Source organism: Physella acuta, unplaced genomic scaffold (assembly GCF_028476545.2).
Source record: "Physella acuta isolate Inbredline_101_S28 unplaced genomic scaffold, ASM2847654v3 ptg000607l, whole genome shotgun sequence".
NCBI lineage: Eukaryota > Metazoa > Mollusca > Gastropoda > Physidae > Physella > Physella acuta.
In genome coordinates, this window is record NW_026732126.1 from 57,079 (window position 1) to 78,108 (window position 21,030).

General features: G+C 37.5%; 2 protein-coding genes across 2 annotated transcripts; both read left to right on the plus strand.

Moving 5' to 3' along the window:
- Nucleotides 1-874: 874 nt before the first annotated feature.
- Nucleotides 875-6,169, plus strand: LOC131947808 (cation-dependent mannose-6-phosphate receptor-like). Its single transcript, XM_059309141.1, has 7 exons — nucleotides 875-1,270; nucleotides 1,943-2,033; nucleotides 2,466-2,575; nucleotides 3,963-4,047; nucleotides 4,785-4,888; nucleotides 5,354-5,480; nucleotides 5,947-6,169. Exons 1-7 carry the CDS (start codon nucleotides 1,098-1,100, stop codon nucleotides 6,007-6,009), a joined length of 753 nt encoding a protein of 250 aa, XP_059165124.1. The 5' UTR covers nucleotides 875-1,097; the 3' UTR covers nucleotides 6,010-6,169.
- A 2,059-nt stretch (nucleotides 6,170-8,228) lies between these two features.
- LOC131947805 (uncharacterized) lies at nucleotides 8,229-11,734 on the plus strand. The gene is made up of 7 exons (XM_059309137.1): nucleotides 8,229-8,643; nucleotides 9,082-9,169; nucleotides 9,273-9,382; nucleotides 9,605-9,689; nucleotides 10,014-10,117; nucleotides 10,233-10,359; nucleotides 10,807-11,734. The coding sequence occupies exons 1-7, from the start codon at nucleotides 8,468-8,470 to the stop codon at nucleotides 10,870-10,872; spliced, it is 756 nt and encodes a 251-aa protein (XP_059165120.1). The 5' UTR covers nucleotides 8,229-8,467; the 3' UTR covers nucleotides 10,873-11,734.
- Nucleotides 11,735-21,030: the final 9,296 nt, after the last annotated feature.

Genomic DNA, 21,030 nt, shown 5'->3' on the forward strand with positions numbered 1-21,030 from the left:
ACTATATAGATTACATACCGATTTTAAAAACGTTTACCTACTTTCCAAGGGAAATAACAATGTAAATGTTTTCTACGTACTATGATGGTACAAATTGTTTCCCCTTAATTATCTGTTTAATAAACACAGCATATCCTGGCTGTAATTTATTAATTTAAAAAATCTTTTCCATAAACCATTTTCTAAAATGAGCCAGAGAACAAGAAAAAAATAAAAAAAAAATAAAAAAATAAAATAAAAAAACCATCCGCTACGCGATGGTCAAAGGGAAATAACAATGAAATTATTTTTGACGCTTTTGTGTCTGCGCAGCTACCTCCCTTTAATCCATTTTTATTAGTTCTGTTTGAATATAGGGGGCATTCATTTATGACGTCCACACAGGTGAATAAATGTATCAGATGTAACTGTATTTCCCGCCTTTCAATAAAAGTTTTTAAAAACAATAAAATCTAGACATAGGCCCTGATAGATCGTGCAACCAAATCATGTGTCAAAGCCTAAGATGATGTCGATTTTATTTTTTTTCAAACTCAAAATAACCACGTTTAAATTTAAATAACGGCGCTTGTGGAATTAATATAACCATAACTATACCCCAAATTTCGGTTGAATACAATTTATCTTAAAGAAAGGTAAAGAATCGTAAAAGTTGATTTTGTGATATTTTTATGGCTAGGTATGTCCGACACGCCAGGAGATGACTAGCCCTTTACACTAGTGACGTCACGTTAAAATAGCCACAATGGTTATAGTACAATTGAACTCAAAGGTTAAAATATATAGATGGTTATTCGTTGTTATCAGATGATCGAATCAAATATGTTCGATATACAAGTGTGTTATCTACATCAGCGTAGATATCAGGATCGATTTGCAGATGCACATCATTAGAGTTAGCTGTGTGGGCGATAAAAACAGAACGGGCATTCCCTCTTCATCTGTGTCATTTGCTCAGTCCATGTTGACATTTGGCCAGTCAGTACTGTCATTTAGTCAGTCAGTGTTGACATTTAGCCAGTCAGTGTTGTGATATACTTCAGCGAGAAGATTTAGTCAGGAGTTCAGGGAGTCACGTGACAAGAACAACCGAGACCATGACGGCTTGTTGTGGTCTCACGACATTTTGTGTCCTGGTCCTGGGGGCTGGGCTGGTCCAGCCGGTGACGTCATTGTCTTGCGATGGGAAGGGGCCGTGCAGGTGTGTCTTCAGTGACGGCTCTGGAACTGTTGACGTCAGCAGTCTGGGGAAACAGGACGGCACCGCTGGGTAACGTTTTTTTATTTGTCGAGTTGGTACACACTACACGAGTCGTGACATACTACACGAAACGTTACACACAACACAACACGATCCGTCACTTTCAACAACACTAGCCGTTAGATACAACAGAACAACACGAGCAATTACACACAACACGAGTCGTTACACACAACACGATCCGTTACACACAAGCAAAAACACGAGTCGTGACACACCACAACACATGTAGTTCGTTGAATGATGGTTTTCTAAAAGCTCAGTAGCGATGGTATACCTTATGTGTAATGTTACACTTCAATAGCTGTATTCACTTGTAAAGATACACATCACTTAGTAGACATGCTCTCTATAAACAAAAAAAATTATTCACAGTTATAATGCTACCGTTCACACAATTTTTGAGTCACCACTAACATTCACTCAATTATTGAGTCACTACTAACATTATTAACACAATTATTGTGTCACCACTATTCACACAATAATTGTGTCACCACAAATTTTCATTCAATTGTTGAGTCACTACTAACATTATTGACACCATTATTGTATCACCACTAACTATTCACACTATTATTGAATCACCACCAACTATTCACCCACGTATTGTGTCACCACCAACTATTCCCACACGTATTGTGTGACCACCAACTATTCCCACAACTGTTGTCCCCCCAGGTTCCCAGACGTGTTCTCCGCCTTTGACCGCAACACCTACTCCTACAACCCGTGTTTTGAGTTCAGCGTTGGCGGGTGTCCAAACGCGGCGGTGAGTCTTTGCTAGGTCAAGGGAAGTAATTCATCAACAATAGAGTTGTCTCAGATGATTCAGGCATAATTTGTTGTCTAATTATGTCTCTTGAACCTCTCTAACTTTGAATGGTAGCATCTTCGTGTGATCATACCCAAGTTTCACGAGATTTAAATAAATTTAATTTTAAATAAGTAAAGCCACGAATCTAACTAATTAAACCCATAAATGTAAATATGAATCTAAATAAGTAAATCCTAAATCTTAAAGTAGAGCTATGAATCTAAATAAGTAACGTCATAAATGTAAATAAGTAATGCCATGAATCTAAATAAGTAAATTCATGAATCTAAAAGTAAAGTCATGAATCTAACTCAGTAAACCAACGAAAGTAAAGCCATGAATCTAACCATGAATCTAACCATTCTCCCATATGTATCATTAATTCAGGCGTGTAAAAAAGTCGGATCGGACTACTCTTTGATGGGCAAGCAGACGACAGCCGTGTGGTCCTACACTGGCTTCTACCCCATGGTGACGTACACCACATCAGACGGCAAGTAAGTCTCACGTGACCTTTGATCTTTGCCCTCAGTCAAGTTGTAAACAACTGAACTAGACCAAATTTATTGGTTGGATAACGGTGCTGTATGCCTGTATCCAAGTCCAATAGAAATGATGGCCACACACAAGCCTGTAGCCTGTGAACTATGAACTTTAGTAAAAATTAATTATTTACGGAGAGAAATATCCGAGGAACCCAAGACCTCTGAGATTGCGTAACTCGACACCTCACGCCGTTTGATTGGTTGATTTATTTACAGCTATAAAATTTAATCTTGTCTCTACCCCACACATCTTGTTTCTACCCCACACATCTTGTCTCTACCCCACACATCTTGTCTCTACCCCACACATCTTGTCTCTACCCCCACACATCTTGTCTCTACCCCCACACATCTTGTCTCTACCCCACACATCTTGTCTCTACCCCACTAATCTTGTCTCTACCCCCACACATCTTGTCTCTACCCCACACATCTTGTCTCTACCCCACACATCTTGTCTCTACCCCACACATCTTGTCTCTACCCCACACATGTTGTCTCTACACCACACACCTTACCTCTACCCCACACATCTTGTCTCTACCCCACTAATCTTGTCTCTACCCCCACACATCTTGTCTCTACCCCACACATCTTGTCTCTACCCCACACATCTTGTCTCTACCCCACACATCTTGTCTCTACCCCACACATCTTGTCTCTACCCCACACATCTTGTCTCTACCCCACACATCTTGTCTCTACCCCCACACATCTTGTCTCTACCCCACACATCTTGTCTCTACCCCACACATCTTGTCTCTACCCCCACACATCTTGTCTCTACCCCACACATCTTGTCTCTACCCCACACATGTTGTCTCTACACCACACACCTTACCTCTACCCCACACATCTTGTCTCTACCCCACACATCTTGTCTCTACCCCCACACATCTTGTCTCTACCCCCACACATCTTGTCTCTACCCCACACATCTTGTCTCTACCCCACACATCTTGTCTCTACCCCACACATCTTGTCTCTACCCCACACATCTTGTCTCTACCCCACACATCTTGTCTCTACCCCGACACATCTTGTCTCTACCCCACACATCTTGTCTCTACCCCACACATCTTGTCTCTACCCCACACATCTTGTCTCTACCCCGACACATCTTGTCTCTACCCCACACATCTTGTCTCTACCCCACACATCTTGTCTCTACCCCACACATCTTGTCTCTACCCCACACATCTTGTCTCTACCCCCACACATCTTGTCTCTACCCCACACATCTTGTCTCTACCCCACACATCTTGTCTCTAACCCACACATCTTGTCTCTAACCCACACATCTTGTCTCTACCCCACACATCTTGTCTCTACCCCACAGAAAAACGGAAGTGATGTTTATCTGTGACGCGGCTAAAACAACTCCACAGCTTGATGTTATAGGGGAAGTCACTCCAGGGACACTGGTTAGTTCATCTGTTATTTCCCTTTTATTTATTTATTTTTTAAATTTGTCTATAGATGTCTTACCCGCAGCAAACGAGGAGTTTTCTCTGTGAGATAAATGTGAGATCCTCAATACCACAACACGAACACCACATTACACCACGCTAAACCACACTAGACCACGCTAAACCACACTAGACCACGCTAAACCACACTAAACCACACTAAACCACATTACACCACGCTAAACCACACTAAACCACACTAAACCAAACTAGACCACACTATGCCACACTCAGCCACACTAAACCAAACTAAACCACGCTAAACCACATTAGACCACACTAAACCACACTGAACCAAAGTAAACCACACTAAACCACACTAGACCACACTAAACCAAACTAAACCACACTAAACCACACTGAACCAAAGTAAACCACACTAAACCACACTAGACCACACTAAACCAAACTAAACCACACTAAACCACACTAGACCACACGCAACCACACTAGACCACACTAGGTCACACTCAACCTCACTGAACTCGTGATTTCTTCACCAGCACGTGATGGTCGCTGGTAAAAAAAAAATCAATCAATGAACCAAAACTCTGGCATTCAAAGTTCTGGCCATTTCACGACAAAAACTTTGAAGTTGGATTAAAGTTTTTGCTCGAATATCTAAATTAGGAAGTTTAGTTTGTACTAATATTTATTTCTGTTTATTTTAAAAATGTTTGTGCCTTCTCCAGTCTATGAATTTATGGTCCAACTGCGCATGTGCAAACACTTGCAAAAGAACAGATCCGATTCCAGATGGTTCTTCCTTGACCCCTGGATCTATCATGCTCATTATGTAAGTTGAAAGCAGAGATCTAAAGTTGTGTGTTGGATGGGGGTGGGGGGGGGGGGGGGTGAGATGGGGGGGTGGTAGACATTAGACGCAATCTTGTGCTTCACGGACTGCATTACGGCAATACTGTGGGTATCGAATATTGTGGATATAGTATACAGTGGATATTGAATAGAACATGTATTTAATACAGCGGGTATCGAGCTTTTTTAGGGCAATGTTAAGGATCATGTTAATAGGCAGGTCTTGTGTAGCTTCGATACCTGGGTAATTGTAACTTCGATACCTGGGAAATTGTAGCTTCGATACACCTCTTGGAATTATCACAAAAGTTCCATCCAGAAATGACGTCACGCTTGTTTAGCCTATATAGGGTCGCCTACTTACACACCTATACACAAGCTACAATTGCAAACCTTTACGTCTAAGACTGTATTTTTAAGAAACAATTCCATGTTTGAATTCCAGATTTTTTGTCCTGCTATTTGTGTACTTCTCCGGGGGAATGATGGTGAACTATGTCAGAACTAAGGGCACGGGGAGAGAACTGGTCCCTAACCTGAGTTTTTGGTCTCTATTGCCTGGTCTTATAGCGGTAGGTTGATCGGTAATTTTTATCAACAGTAGCTTTAACAACAGTAACTTTTATCAACAGTAGCTTTATTAACAGTAACTCTTATCAACAGTAGCTTTTATCATCAGTAGCTTTTATCAACAGTAGCTTTTATCAACAGTAGCTTTTATCAACAGTAGCTTTTATCAACAGTAGCTTTTATCAACAGCAGTTTTTATCAACATTAGTTTTCACCACCAGTAGTTTATCAACAATAAATTTTATCATAAATTTTAATCATAGTAATAATTGTAATAACCATCATCAGCTTTACATTACCTTTCATCAAGACGAGCTTTCTTTATCCATTACAGAGTAGCTTACATTGCAACATAATGTATTGAAACAATAAAAAAAAGGAAAATTTAATATTTGAAACAATTAAATTTTTAAATGTTTACAGTATTTTTAATGTGTGATGCAAAAAATTTTATCTGGCAAATTTCAGGATGGTTTTAAATTCAGCGTAAGCTGTGTCAGACCTACAAAAGTAAACTACCAATCGATTTGATGAAGTTGATGGGTTTAATTCACCAAACATTCAAACATATACATTGTTGAGTGGCGTGACATGATCACGTGATGAAGCATGACTGGTCGGATTTCTAAAGTATAAACTGATCTGTTGATTTAAAAAAATAATCTGGCAACATTTAGAAACTGCGAATATGTTTGACTTATATATATATATATATATATATATATATATATATATATATATATATATATATATATATATATATATATATTCCATGTGTATGTATCTAGTGTTGTATTAATAATATTATTTAAGAATGGTGTTTGTCTACAGCTTCATTTTGTTCCTCATCAAGTTTGTTAAATACTCCACCACATTCGCCGTATATCCACTATATGTCCACTGTATCCACTCATCCATTCATTGCTCCACCATATCCATACAGGATTTCTTTCAGGCGCTTTCTCCATGGAGGAGCACTTGATACTTAGGGGAGGGGGTCGGACATATACATTGTATATTTTTTCTATTTAGTCATGAGAGATACCTGAAAGAAACAATGTATCCATATCATCCACACATTGTTCATACCAGCTGTGTTTAATGGCAATAAATATTTATTTCCTCCTAATTGGTGTTGTGTTTCTAAAGATACATATGGACATGTAGTGTAGGTCTATGTTTAGGTGTATGCATGTATACATGTGTATGTATGTTTGTTTGAGTACACTGTTTGAATATGTGTATGTCTGTATGAGTGTGTATTTATGTGCAAGTGTTTATGTGTATATGCCTGTGTATCTATGTAAGTTCGTGTATGAGTATATGTGTACATGAATGTATTAAAATATGTACCTATATATGTATTTATATGTTCATGTATGTGTATATGTAAGTGTATATATATATATATATATATATATATATATATATATATATATATATATATATATATATATATATATATATATTGCCTATATAATGATGTTAGCTTAAAACTCCCAGCGAAAAAAAACTATGCGAACGTCATGCTGAACATGAAATCGAATCGGTTAAACATTAACCCTAATGCCAGCTCTAGCCACATCAAGTAGAGATGTACAGCCAACTAAATCTTGTGGATATAGTGCACACTGGGTATCAAATACAGCAGGTATAGAATAGAGCGGGTATCGAATACAGCGTGTATCGAGCTTTTTCACCCTGCTACTTTCGCTGTTTTGGGCCAGGGTTAGGGTTGGGCTATGGATCAGGGCAATGTTAAGGATCATCGTTATTGTCAGATCTTGAGTAGCTTCGATACCTGGGTAAGTGTAGCCACATCAAGCCACATCAAGTAGAGACCTTCAGCCAACTAAATCCCAGCTGTCTAACTGTGACAGCCTGACAGTTTAATTCCCATTACCTTTTAAAGGGAAGTAATAACGAAAACAGATCACTTGAGAATTGAACAGGAACGACGACTCAAGTTTCACGAATAAAATAAATTACCCTCCTTTGTTGGTACACATTTAAAATGGCTGATGATTTTATTTGAACCAGCCCTTGACGTCATGGTTGGTGAAGAGAGGAGGGAGACAACAATGTCATGGGGAAAAAAGTGAATTTTATTTTTATAAGGAGAAATCTAATGGACAAATCAGGCTTGTACTTAATCGGGAAAGATAATCTACTAGTCACAGGGCAAAGTTGATGGGGACAAAATTGGTGGGGATAAATTATGAAAGTTCGATCTTGGCTCTGTCCCTATTAAACTTCTTAATTTATAAAAAAGAAATATATTTTCCATTGTCACAACATCTCACTATCGTTAGTAACATAACCTCTTTTCTGATTGTGAAATAATTTGATTTTGACATAATCTCTGTATTGAATAACTAGCTATACAATTACTTTGTCATTTGAATTAGACTAGGCTTCAGATCACTAACACAACAATAAATAAATACAACATTCAGAGACTACTAAATACCACTAGCGATTGTATAACAACAATCTAGTGACGATCGAGTGCATTCAATTTATCAATAACAAAGATCTGCTGCTGAATATCTCACAAATAAAACACGACGGGTGACTTTTATTTAGTGTGTTCGTGTAGATTACAGTAGATTCTACTACGTTGTAGTGGTATTTTAAATACGATGAACTTTATCTGATAACCATTGCATAAATACCAGATAACGAAACAATATCTATCAGGGCTGATAACTCTAGTCTTGTGTTGTACACTGGTTCACTTTTACCTTAGAGTTCATGGTGTGTTGCAGTTCTGTGTTGATGCTTCAACTAGGACTAGGACCTAACTGTGTTAGGACCTCGAGGACTAATTTTAAGCTGATGTCATACAAGCCTGGGTCAACGTGACATTGTGTGTCATCCAGTTGACATCTAGATGACATTGTGACACAACTTAAATGCCACTCTAGTGCTGGGTTTTAGATTAACGCTAGGTTCTGTTTTAAAGTGACGTCCCCTGTGTGTTGTTGCCATGGCGACGGACAGCGTGGTTTACATCCACTTCCTGTTGGTCACCTGTCTAGTAGGTCAGGGTGACATTGTGACGGCCGTCAGCTGTGACGGCATCGATGCCTGTCGGTGTCGGTACAGCGACGGTCGGGGCGTCGTTGATATCAGCAGTATCGGGCGACTGGACGGCAAACCTACGTAAGTTTTTGGACGGCAAACCTACGTACTTTTTTGGACGGCCAACCTACGTAAGTTTTTGGACGGCAAACCTACGTTAGTTTTTTGACGGCAAATCTACGTTAGTTTTTTTACGGCAAACCTACCTAAGTATTTGGAAGGCAAAACTACGTTAGTTTTTTTACGGCAAATCTACGTTAGTTTTTTTACGGCAAACCTACCTAAGTATTTGGAAGGCAAAACTACGTTAGTTTTTTGACGGAAAATCTACGTTAGTTTTTTTTACGGCAAACCTACCTAAGTATTTGGAAGGCAAAACTACGTTAGTTTTTGGACGGCAAATCTAAAAAAGCTTTTGGAGAGCAACCTTCGTAAGTTTTTTTTGCCGGCAACCTCCTTAAGATTTCGGACGTTAAATTTACCTGTTTATCTAATCTCCTTCCTTTCTCCCTGTCAAAGATTTGCAGACGAGATGGATTACAACGGCAACTTCTACTCCTACAACCCGTGTTTCCCCCTCAGTTTGGGCAACTGTCGTGACGCCGCCGTAAGTTGTGTTTGTCCTGTCACGTGATGCGTCTTACTCTTAAATTAGATACTATGTCAACATCCGGTAGTTCGTGACGTCATCGGATGTTTACTTTCTGCAGGTGTGCAAGAGGTCGGGCAGTGATTACGTCGATGTTGGCCTCCAGTCAAAGACCACGTGGTCTTATAACGGCTACTACCCAGTGGTCACTTACACCTCCGATTCCGGCAAGTAGGAGTCACCTTTGAACTCTGATCACGTGATTTTACTTGAGCGTTGGTTGTTTATGGGTTAATTTTTTTTTTTTTGGGTGTGCAATACAATTTATCAATTTATTATATGGCAGTATGCCTATAAACGTATTTATGCTCTCAGTGTATATATATATATATATATATATATATATATATATATATATATATATATATATATATATATATACATATATTCCAGAAAAACGGATGTGATACTGTACTGCGATCAGAAGTACACGACAGCGCAACTGGATGTGATTGGAGAATCGATACCTAATGTTGTGGTAAGGACTTCTAGACTTGAAACTTATGAGCTCTAGTGAACATGAGAGACTCAAGTCATTCTATTACAGACTTGTTGTTGCGCAGTTGTTTCATTACGTGTTCACTAGGCTAGTATGGGTTGACCACTGGTCATCCTGTTGTGGTCAAGCCTCTGTCACAACAACACTCCACAGAACGAGCATGTTAAATCCGTATTGATGTGCGTTATCACGACACACACGCTGGTATAAAGACTAACAACATGTACTGTAATAAGATTTCTCACATCGTTTAATGACATTTTATTATGAAATATTTTGCTGACTTTTTGCTTTGTGTTTCAGTCGATGAGCATGTGGTCCATGTGTAATTGTCCCAACACGTGTAAGCACATTGATCCACCATCTAGCTCAGAAGGACTGACAGTTGGATCAATTATGCTCATTGTGTATGTAGACAACGACATTTTCTAGCTTCCTCTCTTGATTTCAATCTCAGGGTAGTTTTTCCAGCAAGACGACGAGGATATTTGTTGCCCTCCAATGTTCTCCTTTTGTCCACAGATTCTTTTGTTTACTGTTTGTTTACTTTGTGGGTGGGATGGTTTTCAACTACACCAGAACAAAGACAGGGGGCAAGGAGATAATCCCCAACTTCAACTTTTGGACAGCTCTTCCTGGGTTAATCCTAGTGAGTTCATTCCCCTATAGCATTCAGTTCAGTCTTTAGTTAACAATGTTTAAATATTTTGCCGCTTCTAATACGTGTTGACTAGCTAGCTGAAAACATTAAATCCATGAGTTTGAAGAAATTCTACACACCTGGTGAGTATTGAGTCTTTCAATGTAAATATCTTGAATGTTGGTCTCAGTAGGCCACTTTTTCCGTTGAGTTTGTTGGGTCTGTCCAGTAAACTTTGTCAAGTGTAAACTTTGGGTCTGCAAGCCACTGGTAGCCTACATCTCTACACTAGCAATGTTAGCTTCTAATGTCATCAACATATTTACATTGCCGATATTAGCTTCTAATGTCATCAACATATTTACATTGTTAGCTTCTGATATTGTCAACATCTTACGAAACTTGCGTGTTCAGCTGTGTGCGTGTTGATTTGTCCGCCATTTTTTAAATCCACAGGACGGCTTCCGGTTATCCTGGGATTTTGTGTGCAGACGTAACAAGGGAGAGTATAACAACGTTTGATCGCACAGTTGCAGTAGAGCAGCGCCACATCTTGTCAAGCAGACCACATCATTAGACCACTTCATTAGACCACTTCATTAGACCACTTCATTAGACCACTTCATTAGACCACTTCATTAGACCACTTCATTAGACCACTTCATTAGACCACTTCGTGGGACCACTTCATTAGACAACTTCATTAGACCACTTCATTAGACCACTTCATTAGACCACTTCGTGGGACCACTTCGTGGGACCACTTCATTAGACAACTTCATTAGACCACTTCATTAGACCACATCGTTAGACCACTCCATCAGACCACTTCATTAGACCACTTCATTAGACCACTTCATTAGACCACTTCCTATCTGGCTTTGGTAATCACAACAGAGATTCTATACTTTCTGGGGTGAATCTTACAACAGAACGATGATGATTATTATCAACTCTTTGAAAAAAAAACCTTTGTAACATCGACAAAAGACATTTTGTTTTATTTTGACGTTATTATAATACCATATGTTATTTTATATTATTTAACTGAGCAAGGCAACCTACGGGCAAGATGTAGATAGAGGGAGTGACATCTCACTTAGTGTACGCTGTCAAATTCGCGGAGTGATTTTTTTTCGTCTTTGCTAAGACCAGTGTTTCTTCTTCTAACAGTGTTCCCCCCTTCCCACCCCCGAGAAAAAAGTCTGGAAGAAACACTGGCGCTAAGACGTGACTGATGACGTACACATAATACCTGTACACATTTTTATGCAGATTTTGTACACAGTGTTAAATAAATTAAATTGTCAATTAACTATAATTTGATTATGTTGATTATGTCAATGAGCTCCCGTTATAAAAATAATGTAGCAATACACTCAATTCTTGTGCCTGTTTGTGTTTGAATTGATTTTAAAACTTTATATTTTCTTTTATTTACATTTTAAGGTATTCTGATTTGAATAATAAGGTTTTCAAATGACGTTTACAATTTGTAAATCTGAAAGTATAAGCTGTTTGCTGGTCACTGGTATGTAAGTGTAATCAACAGGTATGTAAGTGTAATCAACTGGTATGTAAGGGTAATCAACTGGTATGTAAGTGTAATCAACTGGGATGGAAGTGTAATCAACTGGTATGGAAGTGTAATCAACTGGTATGGAAGTGTAATCAACTGGTATGTAAGTGTAACCAACTGGTATGTAAGTGTAATCAACTGGTATGTAAGTGTAATCAACTGGTATGGAAGTGTAATCAACTGGTATGTAAGTGTAATCAACTGGTATGTAAGTGTAACCAACTGGTATGTAAGTGTAATCAACTGGTATGTAAGTGTAATCAACTGGTATGGAAGTGTAACCAACTGGTATGTAAGTGTAACCAACTGGTATGTAAGTGTAATCAACTGGTATGGAAGTGTAACCAACTGGTATGTAAGTGTAATCAACTGGTATGTAAGTGTAATCAACTGGTATGGAAGTGTAACCAACTGGTATGTAAGTGTAATCAACTGGTATGTAAGTGTAACTAACTGGTATGTAAGTTTAACCAACTGGTATGTAAGTGTAATCAACTGGTATGTAAGTGTAACCAACTGGTATGTAAGTGTAATCAACTGGTATGTAAGTGTAATCAACTGGTATGGAAGTGTAATCAACTGGTATGTAAGTGTAATCAACTGGTATGTAAGTGTAATCAACTGGTATGTGGATGTAATCAACTGGTATGTAAGTGTAATTAACTGGTATGTAAGTGTAATAGACTGGTATGTAAGAGTAATCAACTGGTATGTGGATGTAATCAACTGGTATGTAAGTGTAATCAACTGGTATGTGTAATCAACTGGTATGTAAGTGTAATCAACTGGTTTGTAAGTGTAATCAACTGGTATGTAAGTGTAACCAACTGGTATGTAAGTGTAACCAACTGGTATGTAAGTGTAATCAACTGGTATGTAAGTGTAATCAACAGGTATGTAAGTGTAATCAACTGGTATGTAAGGGTAATCAACTGGTATGTAAGTGTAATCAACTGGGATGGAAGTGTAATCAACTGGTATGGAAGTGTAATCAACTGGTATGGAAGTGTAATCAACTGGTATGTAAGTGTAACCAACTGGTATGTAAGTGTAATCAACTGGTATGTAAGTGTAATCAACTGGTATGGAAGTGTAATCAACTGGTATGTAAGTGTAATCAACTGGTATGTAAGTGTAACCAACTGGTATGTAAGTGTAACCAACTGGTATGTAAGTGTAATCAACTGGTATGGAAGTGTAACCAACTGGTATGTAAGTGTAATCAACTGGTATGTAAGTGTAATCAACTGGTATGGAAGTGTAACCAACTGGTATGTAAGTGTAATCAACTGATATGTAAGTGTAACTAACTGGTATGTAAGTTTAACCAACTGGTATGTAAGTGTAATCAACTGGTATGTAAGTGTAACCAACTGGTATGTAAGTGTAATCAACTGGTATGTAAGTGTAATCAACTGGTGTGGAAGTGTAATCAACTGGTATGTAAGTGTAATCAACTGGTATGTAAGTGTAATCAACTGGTATGTGGATGTAATCAACTGGTATGTAAGTGTAATTAACTGGTATGTAAGTGTAATAGACTGGTATGTAAGAGTAATCAACTGGTATGTGGATGTAATCAACTGGTATGTAAGTGTAATCAACTGGTATGTGTAATCAACTGGTATGTAAGTGTAATCAACTGGTTTGTAAGTGTAATCAACTGGTATGTAAGTGTAACCAACTGGTATGTAAGTGTAATCAACTGGTATGTAAGTGTAACCAACTGGTATGTAAGTGTAATTAACTGGGATGGAAGTGTAATCAACTGGTATGTAAGTTTAATCAAGTGGTATGTAAGTGTAATCAACTGGTATGAAAGTGTAATCAACTGGTATGTAAGTGTAATCAACTGGTATGTAAGTGTAACCAACTGGTATGTAAGTGTAATCAACTGGTATGTAAGTGTAATCAACTGGTATGTAAGTGTAATCAACTGGTATGTAAGTGTAATCAACTGGTATGTAAGTGTAATCAACTGGTATGTAAGTGTAACCAACTGGTATGTAAGTGTAACCAACTGATATGTAAGTGTAACCAACTGGTATGTAAGTGTAACCAACTGGTAAGTGTAATCAACTGGTATGTAAGTGTAACCAACTGGTAAGTGTAATCAACTGGTATGTAAGTGTAATCAACTGGTATGTAAGTGTAATCAACTGGTATGTAAGTGTAATCAACTGGTATGTAAGTGTAATCAACTGGTATGTAAGTGTAATTAACTGGTATGTAAGTGTAATCAACTGGTATGGAAGTGTAACCAACTGGTATGTAAGTGTAGCCAACTGGTATGTAAGTGTAATCAACTGGTATGGGGATGTAATCAACTGGTATGTAAGTGTAACCAACTGGTATGTAAGTGTAATTAACTGGGATGGAAGTGTAATCAACTGGTATGTAAGTTTAATCAAGTGGTATGTAAGTGTAATCAACTGGTATGAAAGTGTAATCAACTGGTATGGAAGTGTAATTAACTGGTATGTAAGTGTAATCAACTGGTATGGAAGTGTAACCAACTGGTATGGAAGTGTAACCAACTGGTATGTAAGTGTAATTAACTGGTATGTAAGTGTAATCAACTGGTATGGAAGTGTAACCAACTGGTATGTAAGTGTAATCAACTGGTATGTAAGTGTAACCAACTGGTAAGTGTAATCAACTGGTATGTAAGTGTAATCAACTGGTATGTAAGTGTAATCAACTGGTATGTAAGTGTAACCAACTGGTATGTAAGTGTAACCAACTGGTATGTAAGTGTAATCAACTGGTATGTAAGTGTAATCAACTGGGATGTAAGTGTAACCAACTGGTAAGTGTAATCAACTGGTATGTAAGTGTAACCAACTGGTATGTAAGTGTAATCAACTGGTATGTAAGTGTAATCAACTGGTATATAAGTGTAACCAACTGGTAAGTGTAATCAACTGGTATGTAAGTGTAATCAACTGGTATGTAAGTGTAACCAACTGGTATGTAAGTGTAATCAACTGGTATGTAAGTGTAATCAACTGGTATGTAAGTGTAACCAACTGGTATGTAAGTGTAATCAACTGGTATGTAAGTGTAACCAACTGGTATGTAAGTGTAATCAACTGGTATGTAAGTGTAATCAACTGGTATGTAAGTGTAACCAACTGGTAAGTGTAATCAACTGGTATGTAAGTGTAATCAACTGGTATGTAAGTGTAATCAACTGGTATGTAAGTGTAACCAACTGGTATGTAAGTGTAATCAACTGGTATGTAAGTGTAATCAACTGGTATGTAAGTGTAACCAACTGGTATGTAAGTGTAACCAACTGGTATGTAAGTGTAATCAACTGGTATGTAAGTGTAATCAACTGGTATGTAAGTGTAATCAACTGGTATGTAAGTGTAATCAACTGGTATGTAAGTGTAACCAACTGGTATGTAAGTGTAATCAACTGGTATGTAAGTGTAATCAACTGGTATGTAAGTGTAATCAACTGGTATGTAAGTGTAATCAACTGGTATGTAAGTGTAATCAACTGGTATGTAAGTGTAATCAACTGGTTAGTGTAATCAACTGGTATGTAAGTGTAATCAACTGGTATGTAAGTTTAATCAAGTGGTATGTAAGTGTAACCAACTGGTAAGTGTAATCAACTGGTATGTAAGTGTAATCAACTGGTATGTAAGTGTAATCAACTGGGATGTAAGTGTAACCAACTGGTATGTAAGTGTAATCAACTGGTATGTAAGTGTAACCAACTGGTATGTAAGTGTAATCAACTGGTATGTAAGTGTAATCAACTGGTATGTAAGTGTAATCAACTGGTATGTAAGTGTAATCAACTGGTATGTAAGTGTAACCAACTGGTAAGTGTAATCAACTGGTATGTAAGTGTAATCAACCGTTATGTAAGTGTAATCAACTGGTATGTAAGTGTAATCAACTAGTATGTAAGTGTAACCAACTGGTAAGTGTAATCAACTGGTATGTAAGTGTAATCAACTGGTATGTAAGTGTAATCAACTGGTATGTAAGTGTAATCAACTGGTATGTAAGTGTAATCAACTGGTATGTAAGTGTAATCAACTGGTATGTAAGTGTAATCAACTGGTATGTAAGTGTAACCAACTGGTAAGTGTAATCAACTGGTATGTAAGTGTAATCAACCGGTATGTAAGTGTAATCAACTGGTATGTAAGTGTAATCAACTAGTATGTAAGTGTAACCAACTGGTAAGTGTAATCAACTGGTATGTAAGTGTAATCAACTGGTATGTAAGTGTAATCAACTGGTATGTAAGTGTAATCAACTGGTATGTAAGTGTAATCAACTGGTATGTAAGTGTAATCAACTGGTATGTAAGTTTAATCAAGTGGTATGTAAGTGTAACCAACTGGTAAGTGTAATCAACTGGTATGTAAGTGTAATCAACTGGTATGTAAGTGTAATCAACTGGGATGTAAGTGTAACCAACTGGTATGTAAGTGTAATCAACTGGTATGTAAGTGTAATCAACTGGTATGTAAGTGTAATCAACTGGTATGTAAGTGTAATCAACTGGTATGTAAGTGTAATCAACTGGTATGTAAGTGTAACCAACTGGTAAGTGTAATCAACTGGTATGTAAGTGTAATCAACTGGTATGTAAGTGTAATCAACTGGGATGTAAGTGTAACCAACTGGTATGTAAGTGTAATCAACTGGTATGTAAGTGTAACCAACTGGTATGTAAGTGTAATCAACTGGTATGTAAGTGTAATCAACTGGTATGTAAGTGTAATCAACTGGTATGTAAGTGTAATCAACTGGTATGTAAGTGTAACCAACTGGTAAGTGTAATCAACTGGTATGTAAGTGTAATCAACCGTTATGTAAGTGTAATCAACTGGTATGTAAGTGTAATCAACTAGTATGTAAGTGTAACCAACTGGTAAGTGTAATCAACTGGTATGTAAGTGTAATCAACTGGTATGTAAGTGTAATCAACTGGTATGTAAGTGTAATCAACTGGTATGTAAGTGTAATCAACTGGTATGTAAGTGTAATCAACTGGTATGTAAGTGTAATCAACTGGTATGTAAGTGTAACCAACTGGTAAGTGTAATCAACTGGTATGTAAGTGTAATCAACCGGTATGTAAGTGTAATCAACTGGTATGTAAGTGTAATCAACTAGTATGTAAGTGTAACCAACTGGTAAGTGTAATCAACTGGTATGTAAGTGTAATCAACTGGTATGTAAGTGTAATCAACTGGTATGTAAGTGTAATCAACTGGTATGTAAGTGTAATCAACTGGTATGTAAGTGTAATCAACTGGTATGTAAGTTTAATCAAGTGGTATGTAAGTGTAACCAACTGGTAAGTGTAATCAACTGGTATGTAAGTGTAATCAACTGGTATGTAAGTGTAATCAACTGGGATGTAAGTGTAACCAACTGGTATGTAAGTGTAATCAACTGTTTCACGCAGATCAAACATCCCAACAAACAGCAAACTCGTCAAATTATAGTGCAGCGTTAACTAAGCAGGGCCGGTGCTACCTATAAGGCGAACTGGGCGGTCGCCTAGGGCGCCATCTCTAGGGGGGCGCAAAAAGGTTTACTCGCTATTATAAAAAAACCTAATAATTCATAACTTTGATTATCTTTTATAAACTATAGATGGTAATATACAAAGGCGTATCTATTCCGGCGCCCAGGACGAACTATCAATTTTGCACCCACACCCCAAAAGTAGGTCTATATAGGCATATATGTATTCCCCACCTCCCTAATTTGGAAAGGTCGGGGCGCTTTTTACCAGTCACTTTGCGTTTTTATTTTGGTGTCACATAATTGATGTAGAAATCGATTTAAATAAGTCCGTAATTTACATTTCGAACATTTCAAACGGTTTTCTCATTTTAATGTTGATTTAGTGATCGCTCCAGCGCATGACGGGGCGTTCCAAATCACTCGCAATTTTGGTTTTAATAGGGCTGGTAAGTCTCGTTTCTCTGACTTTGATTTAGAAATCTGTTCTGGTGTATAGAGTTTTGTAATGACGGGGTGTTCAAAGTATTATACTTGTTTGGTAAGTTTTTAGGAATCGTTTAGATTTGGGAGTAGCGGCTGTTGCGCAGTTGAAGGTCTAGTGGAATCTGAATGGTAGTAGAGAAATGTGAATTTAGGTGATGAGGTATCGTAGTTCGGGAGTTCGGGAGTATCGAGTCTTGTGGTATTAAGGTATCGAATTGTGTTGACTGTTAACGTGTAGTACTAGATCCAGTTAAATCGTTGTTGATTGGGAGTACCATTTGTAGAGCTTGGTGAAGTTAAGCGAGGTGGTGTCGTAGTTCTTGAGCATCGAGTCTAGTTATGTTTATGTATCGAAGTTTGATATTTGTTGTTAATGTAGTAAAGTCTATCAAGTAGTCGAGTTTATTGTAAGTTAGATGATTTCAATTCAGGATGGAACACACTACAAAGAATGGTTCTCTAGCTGAAGAATCTTTAGTTTTTTAGGAATCTATATTACCACTCTTAAAGTATCTATCTATATATATAATTCTCTTCTGGGAGCCGTTAGAAAACAAGCTGCAAGCGCCTCCTTGCAGTCCCCTCTCTTTCTCTCTATCACTATCACTACCACCCCCACCCCACCCCCACATTGTCTGGTGAGCTGTGGTCACGCTAAATGTTTACAAATCGTAGAGCCGTAAAGCCGGGTTTCTATTAGGGGCAGATAATTTAGTTCGATTTTAAACTTAGAGGAGGTAACTAAGAAATAACTAAGAGGAGGCTGCTTTCACGGGGGGGGGGGGGGGGTGTAGGGTCGGGGTTAGGGGAAAGGGGGGGGTTAGTGTTTTAAAGCAAATATTTTCAGTGGCAGCATTGGTACTGTCGAATTCACAAATTATGAATTACTGAAAAGTAGAAAATAAAACAACTAAATAGCGGCGTATGATACGCTGCGGGTCGGCTCGTTAATATGTAATAGACAATTTATAACTAACCGTAAAGTTTTTTTTTCAAATTGTAGTTTATTTATATTTTTATTTATAATTTTAGCAATGTCTTAACTTACCCGTATTTGATTTTCTTTAAGGGCGTCCCTTTATTTAAGGGATCCAAAATTAATTATATCAAATTTATCAACTCACTAAAGACAATTGAATGTCATCATAATTGACTAGAAGTGTGTTAAAATAAAGTTACCGTATTTAGACTTTCATACAAAACCTACAGTTAAGTATTCAAAGAGTAAAATATGTTCTTTTGACACAGCTACATAGCTCACATAAAATCTATTTATTACCACATGAAATTTGGAGCGTTTTATGATGTTTTTCAAGCATGTATTAGTTACGCTTGGTTAATTTAGCTATTTTTGTGAAAGTCATTTCCCTTGAAAAATGTTTTGGTATTTGGAACTCCAAATGGGAGATAATTCGTTGCTTAACTTTCCATTTATTTCAAATTCCTGCACCGTAGGTTGACCGCTTACTTATAAATCAACTTATTACAAGTTATTATTTGATATCGTACAAATTATATAGAGCAGAAGTTCTAAACAAAATAGTTTGGTAGATTTTTTAGCATTATCAAGTAGAAAAAACAAATACATCAGTAGCCTTTGTAGATTGCAATACTTAATGTTTGTAGACATACATTATGAGATAGTGCAACAAATGCGTCTAAAATCGTCGTAGTCGCAAATTAATCATCTAATTAATTAAGTGGTTTTTTCATATTTTTGACGTTATCCTAAAGGATTCATATATAACAATTTGTAGGAAGGAATCTATAACATTTATAACCTTTTTTTTAAAAAAAAAAATCGTTACATCATCACACAATATAGACATTTTACAATTATAACGAAAGACAGGTAAGGTCCGTTCTGGAACTCACCTTGGGAGGTTTGCAGAGAGCCCAACACTATAAGAACTTCAGTGTTTTTTTTCCAGACTTTTTTCTCCCGGGAGAAAGGGAGGAGGGGGGGGGGGGGTAAGCACTTGAAATTTTCTAAGGTGGGGGGGGGGGGGCTATGTAGTAAAGTTCAAAGTAGCCTCGTGGACTTAGCAGCAATTTCAATAGAATAAGATTACGCTTGCAAACTGGAATTGAATTTGATTTGGATGTGTACTTATAACGTGTGTGCAATTGATAATAAATTAATAAGTCACTTTTAATCAATTGTTTTCTTATACATATGTTTTAGCAACTAGTTTGTGTGAAAGGGGGGGGGGTTAATAAGTTTTGCCTAGGGCGCTAAATAACCTGGCGCCGGCGCTGGAACTACGGCAAGTATCGAAGTGTTATATGTGTAGGTCATTTCACTCACACACAGGTGAAATGAGAGGTGAAAACTGAGATAAGTTCGAGACAATTTTCTGATAGGTTTTGGCTCTTTAAAAAAACAGCACAATATACAAGACTATCGGCCTGTGAGTCTGGAATTCCCGATGGAACCATTTAATTTGAAACACTTAAATGTAAGCAAAGTGATTTATGTTATGAATCATCAGGGATCTTCTTCTTCTTCTTTCTTGATTGTTATGTTGGATTGATTTTCTCCATCACAATCAAGTATTACGTGTTAACCTGTTATATGCCATTGATTGCAATTTCGACCGGCTTTTTTTCCTAACTTTACTACCATAGCCTTTATCCAACCAAAAACAAACTACAAGGCAGCTGTTGTTTCATTTCGGAGTTGTCTCTCCTAGAAGAGTAGCTGTCCCTAGCCATCGTGCCTCAAGTGTCCGAGGTTTCAAACTCGGAATCTTTCATTTAGCAACCATGAGCTTTACCGAACTGACCACGCCGACCCCCAATCAAGGATCTGATAAACTACGACCCTGGTAAAAAGTTCTCAAAAGAGAAATGCTTAATTTTCATTTTCATTAGGTTAAAACGTTATTGTAGTAATCACATTATGGTGTGACTTTATCGTAAGTTGGTAAACTTTTTACTGTCACCCCCATCGTAAGTTGACATCATTCATTTTCACCCCCCCCCCCCCCCACCTACTTGATTTCTTCATCATTGTCATTTTAACCAACCACGGGTCCACATCATATTTTTATCTATCAGACTATCACAAAATGACGCAGTGTAAAACAAACACAAAAATTATTGATATG

Bases quoted from the DNA above. Each gene is read 5' to 3' on its own strand.
- LOC131947808 (XM_059309141.1), top strand. From the start codon at position 1,098: ATGACGGCTTGTTGTGGTCTCACGACATTTTGTGTCCTGGTCCTGGGG. The intron at 2,034-2,465 runs GTGAGTCTTTGC...TCATTAATTCAG, and splicing joins GCGGGTGTCCAAACGCGGCG to GCGTGTAAAAAAGTCGGATC. The intron at 2,576-3,962 runs GTAAGTCTCACG...TCTACCCCACAG, and splicing joins TACACCACATCAGACGGCAA to AAAAACGGAAGTGATGTTTA.
- LOC131947805 (XM_059309137.1), top strand. From the start codon at position 8,468: ATGGCGACGGACAGCGTGGTTTACATCCACTTCCTGTTGGTCACCTGT. The intron at 8,644-9,081 runs GTAAGTTTTTGG...TCCCTGTCAAAG, and splicing joins CGACTGGACGGCAAACCTAC to ATTTGCAGACGAGATGGATT. The intron at 10,360-10,806 runs GTGAGTTCATTC...TTAAATCCACAG, and splicing joins CTCTTCCTGGGTTAATCCTA to GACGGCTTCCGGTTATCCTG.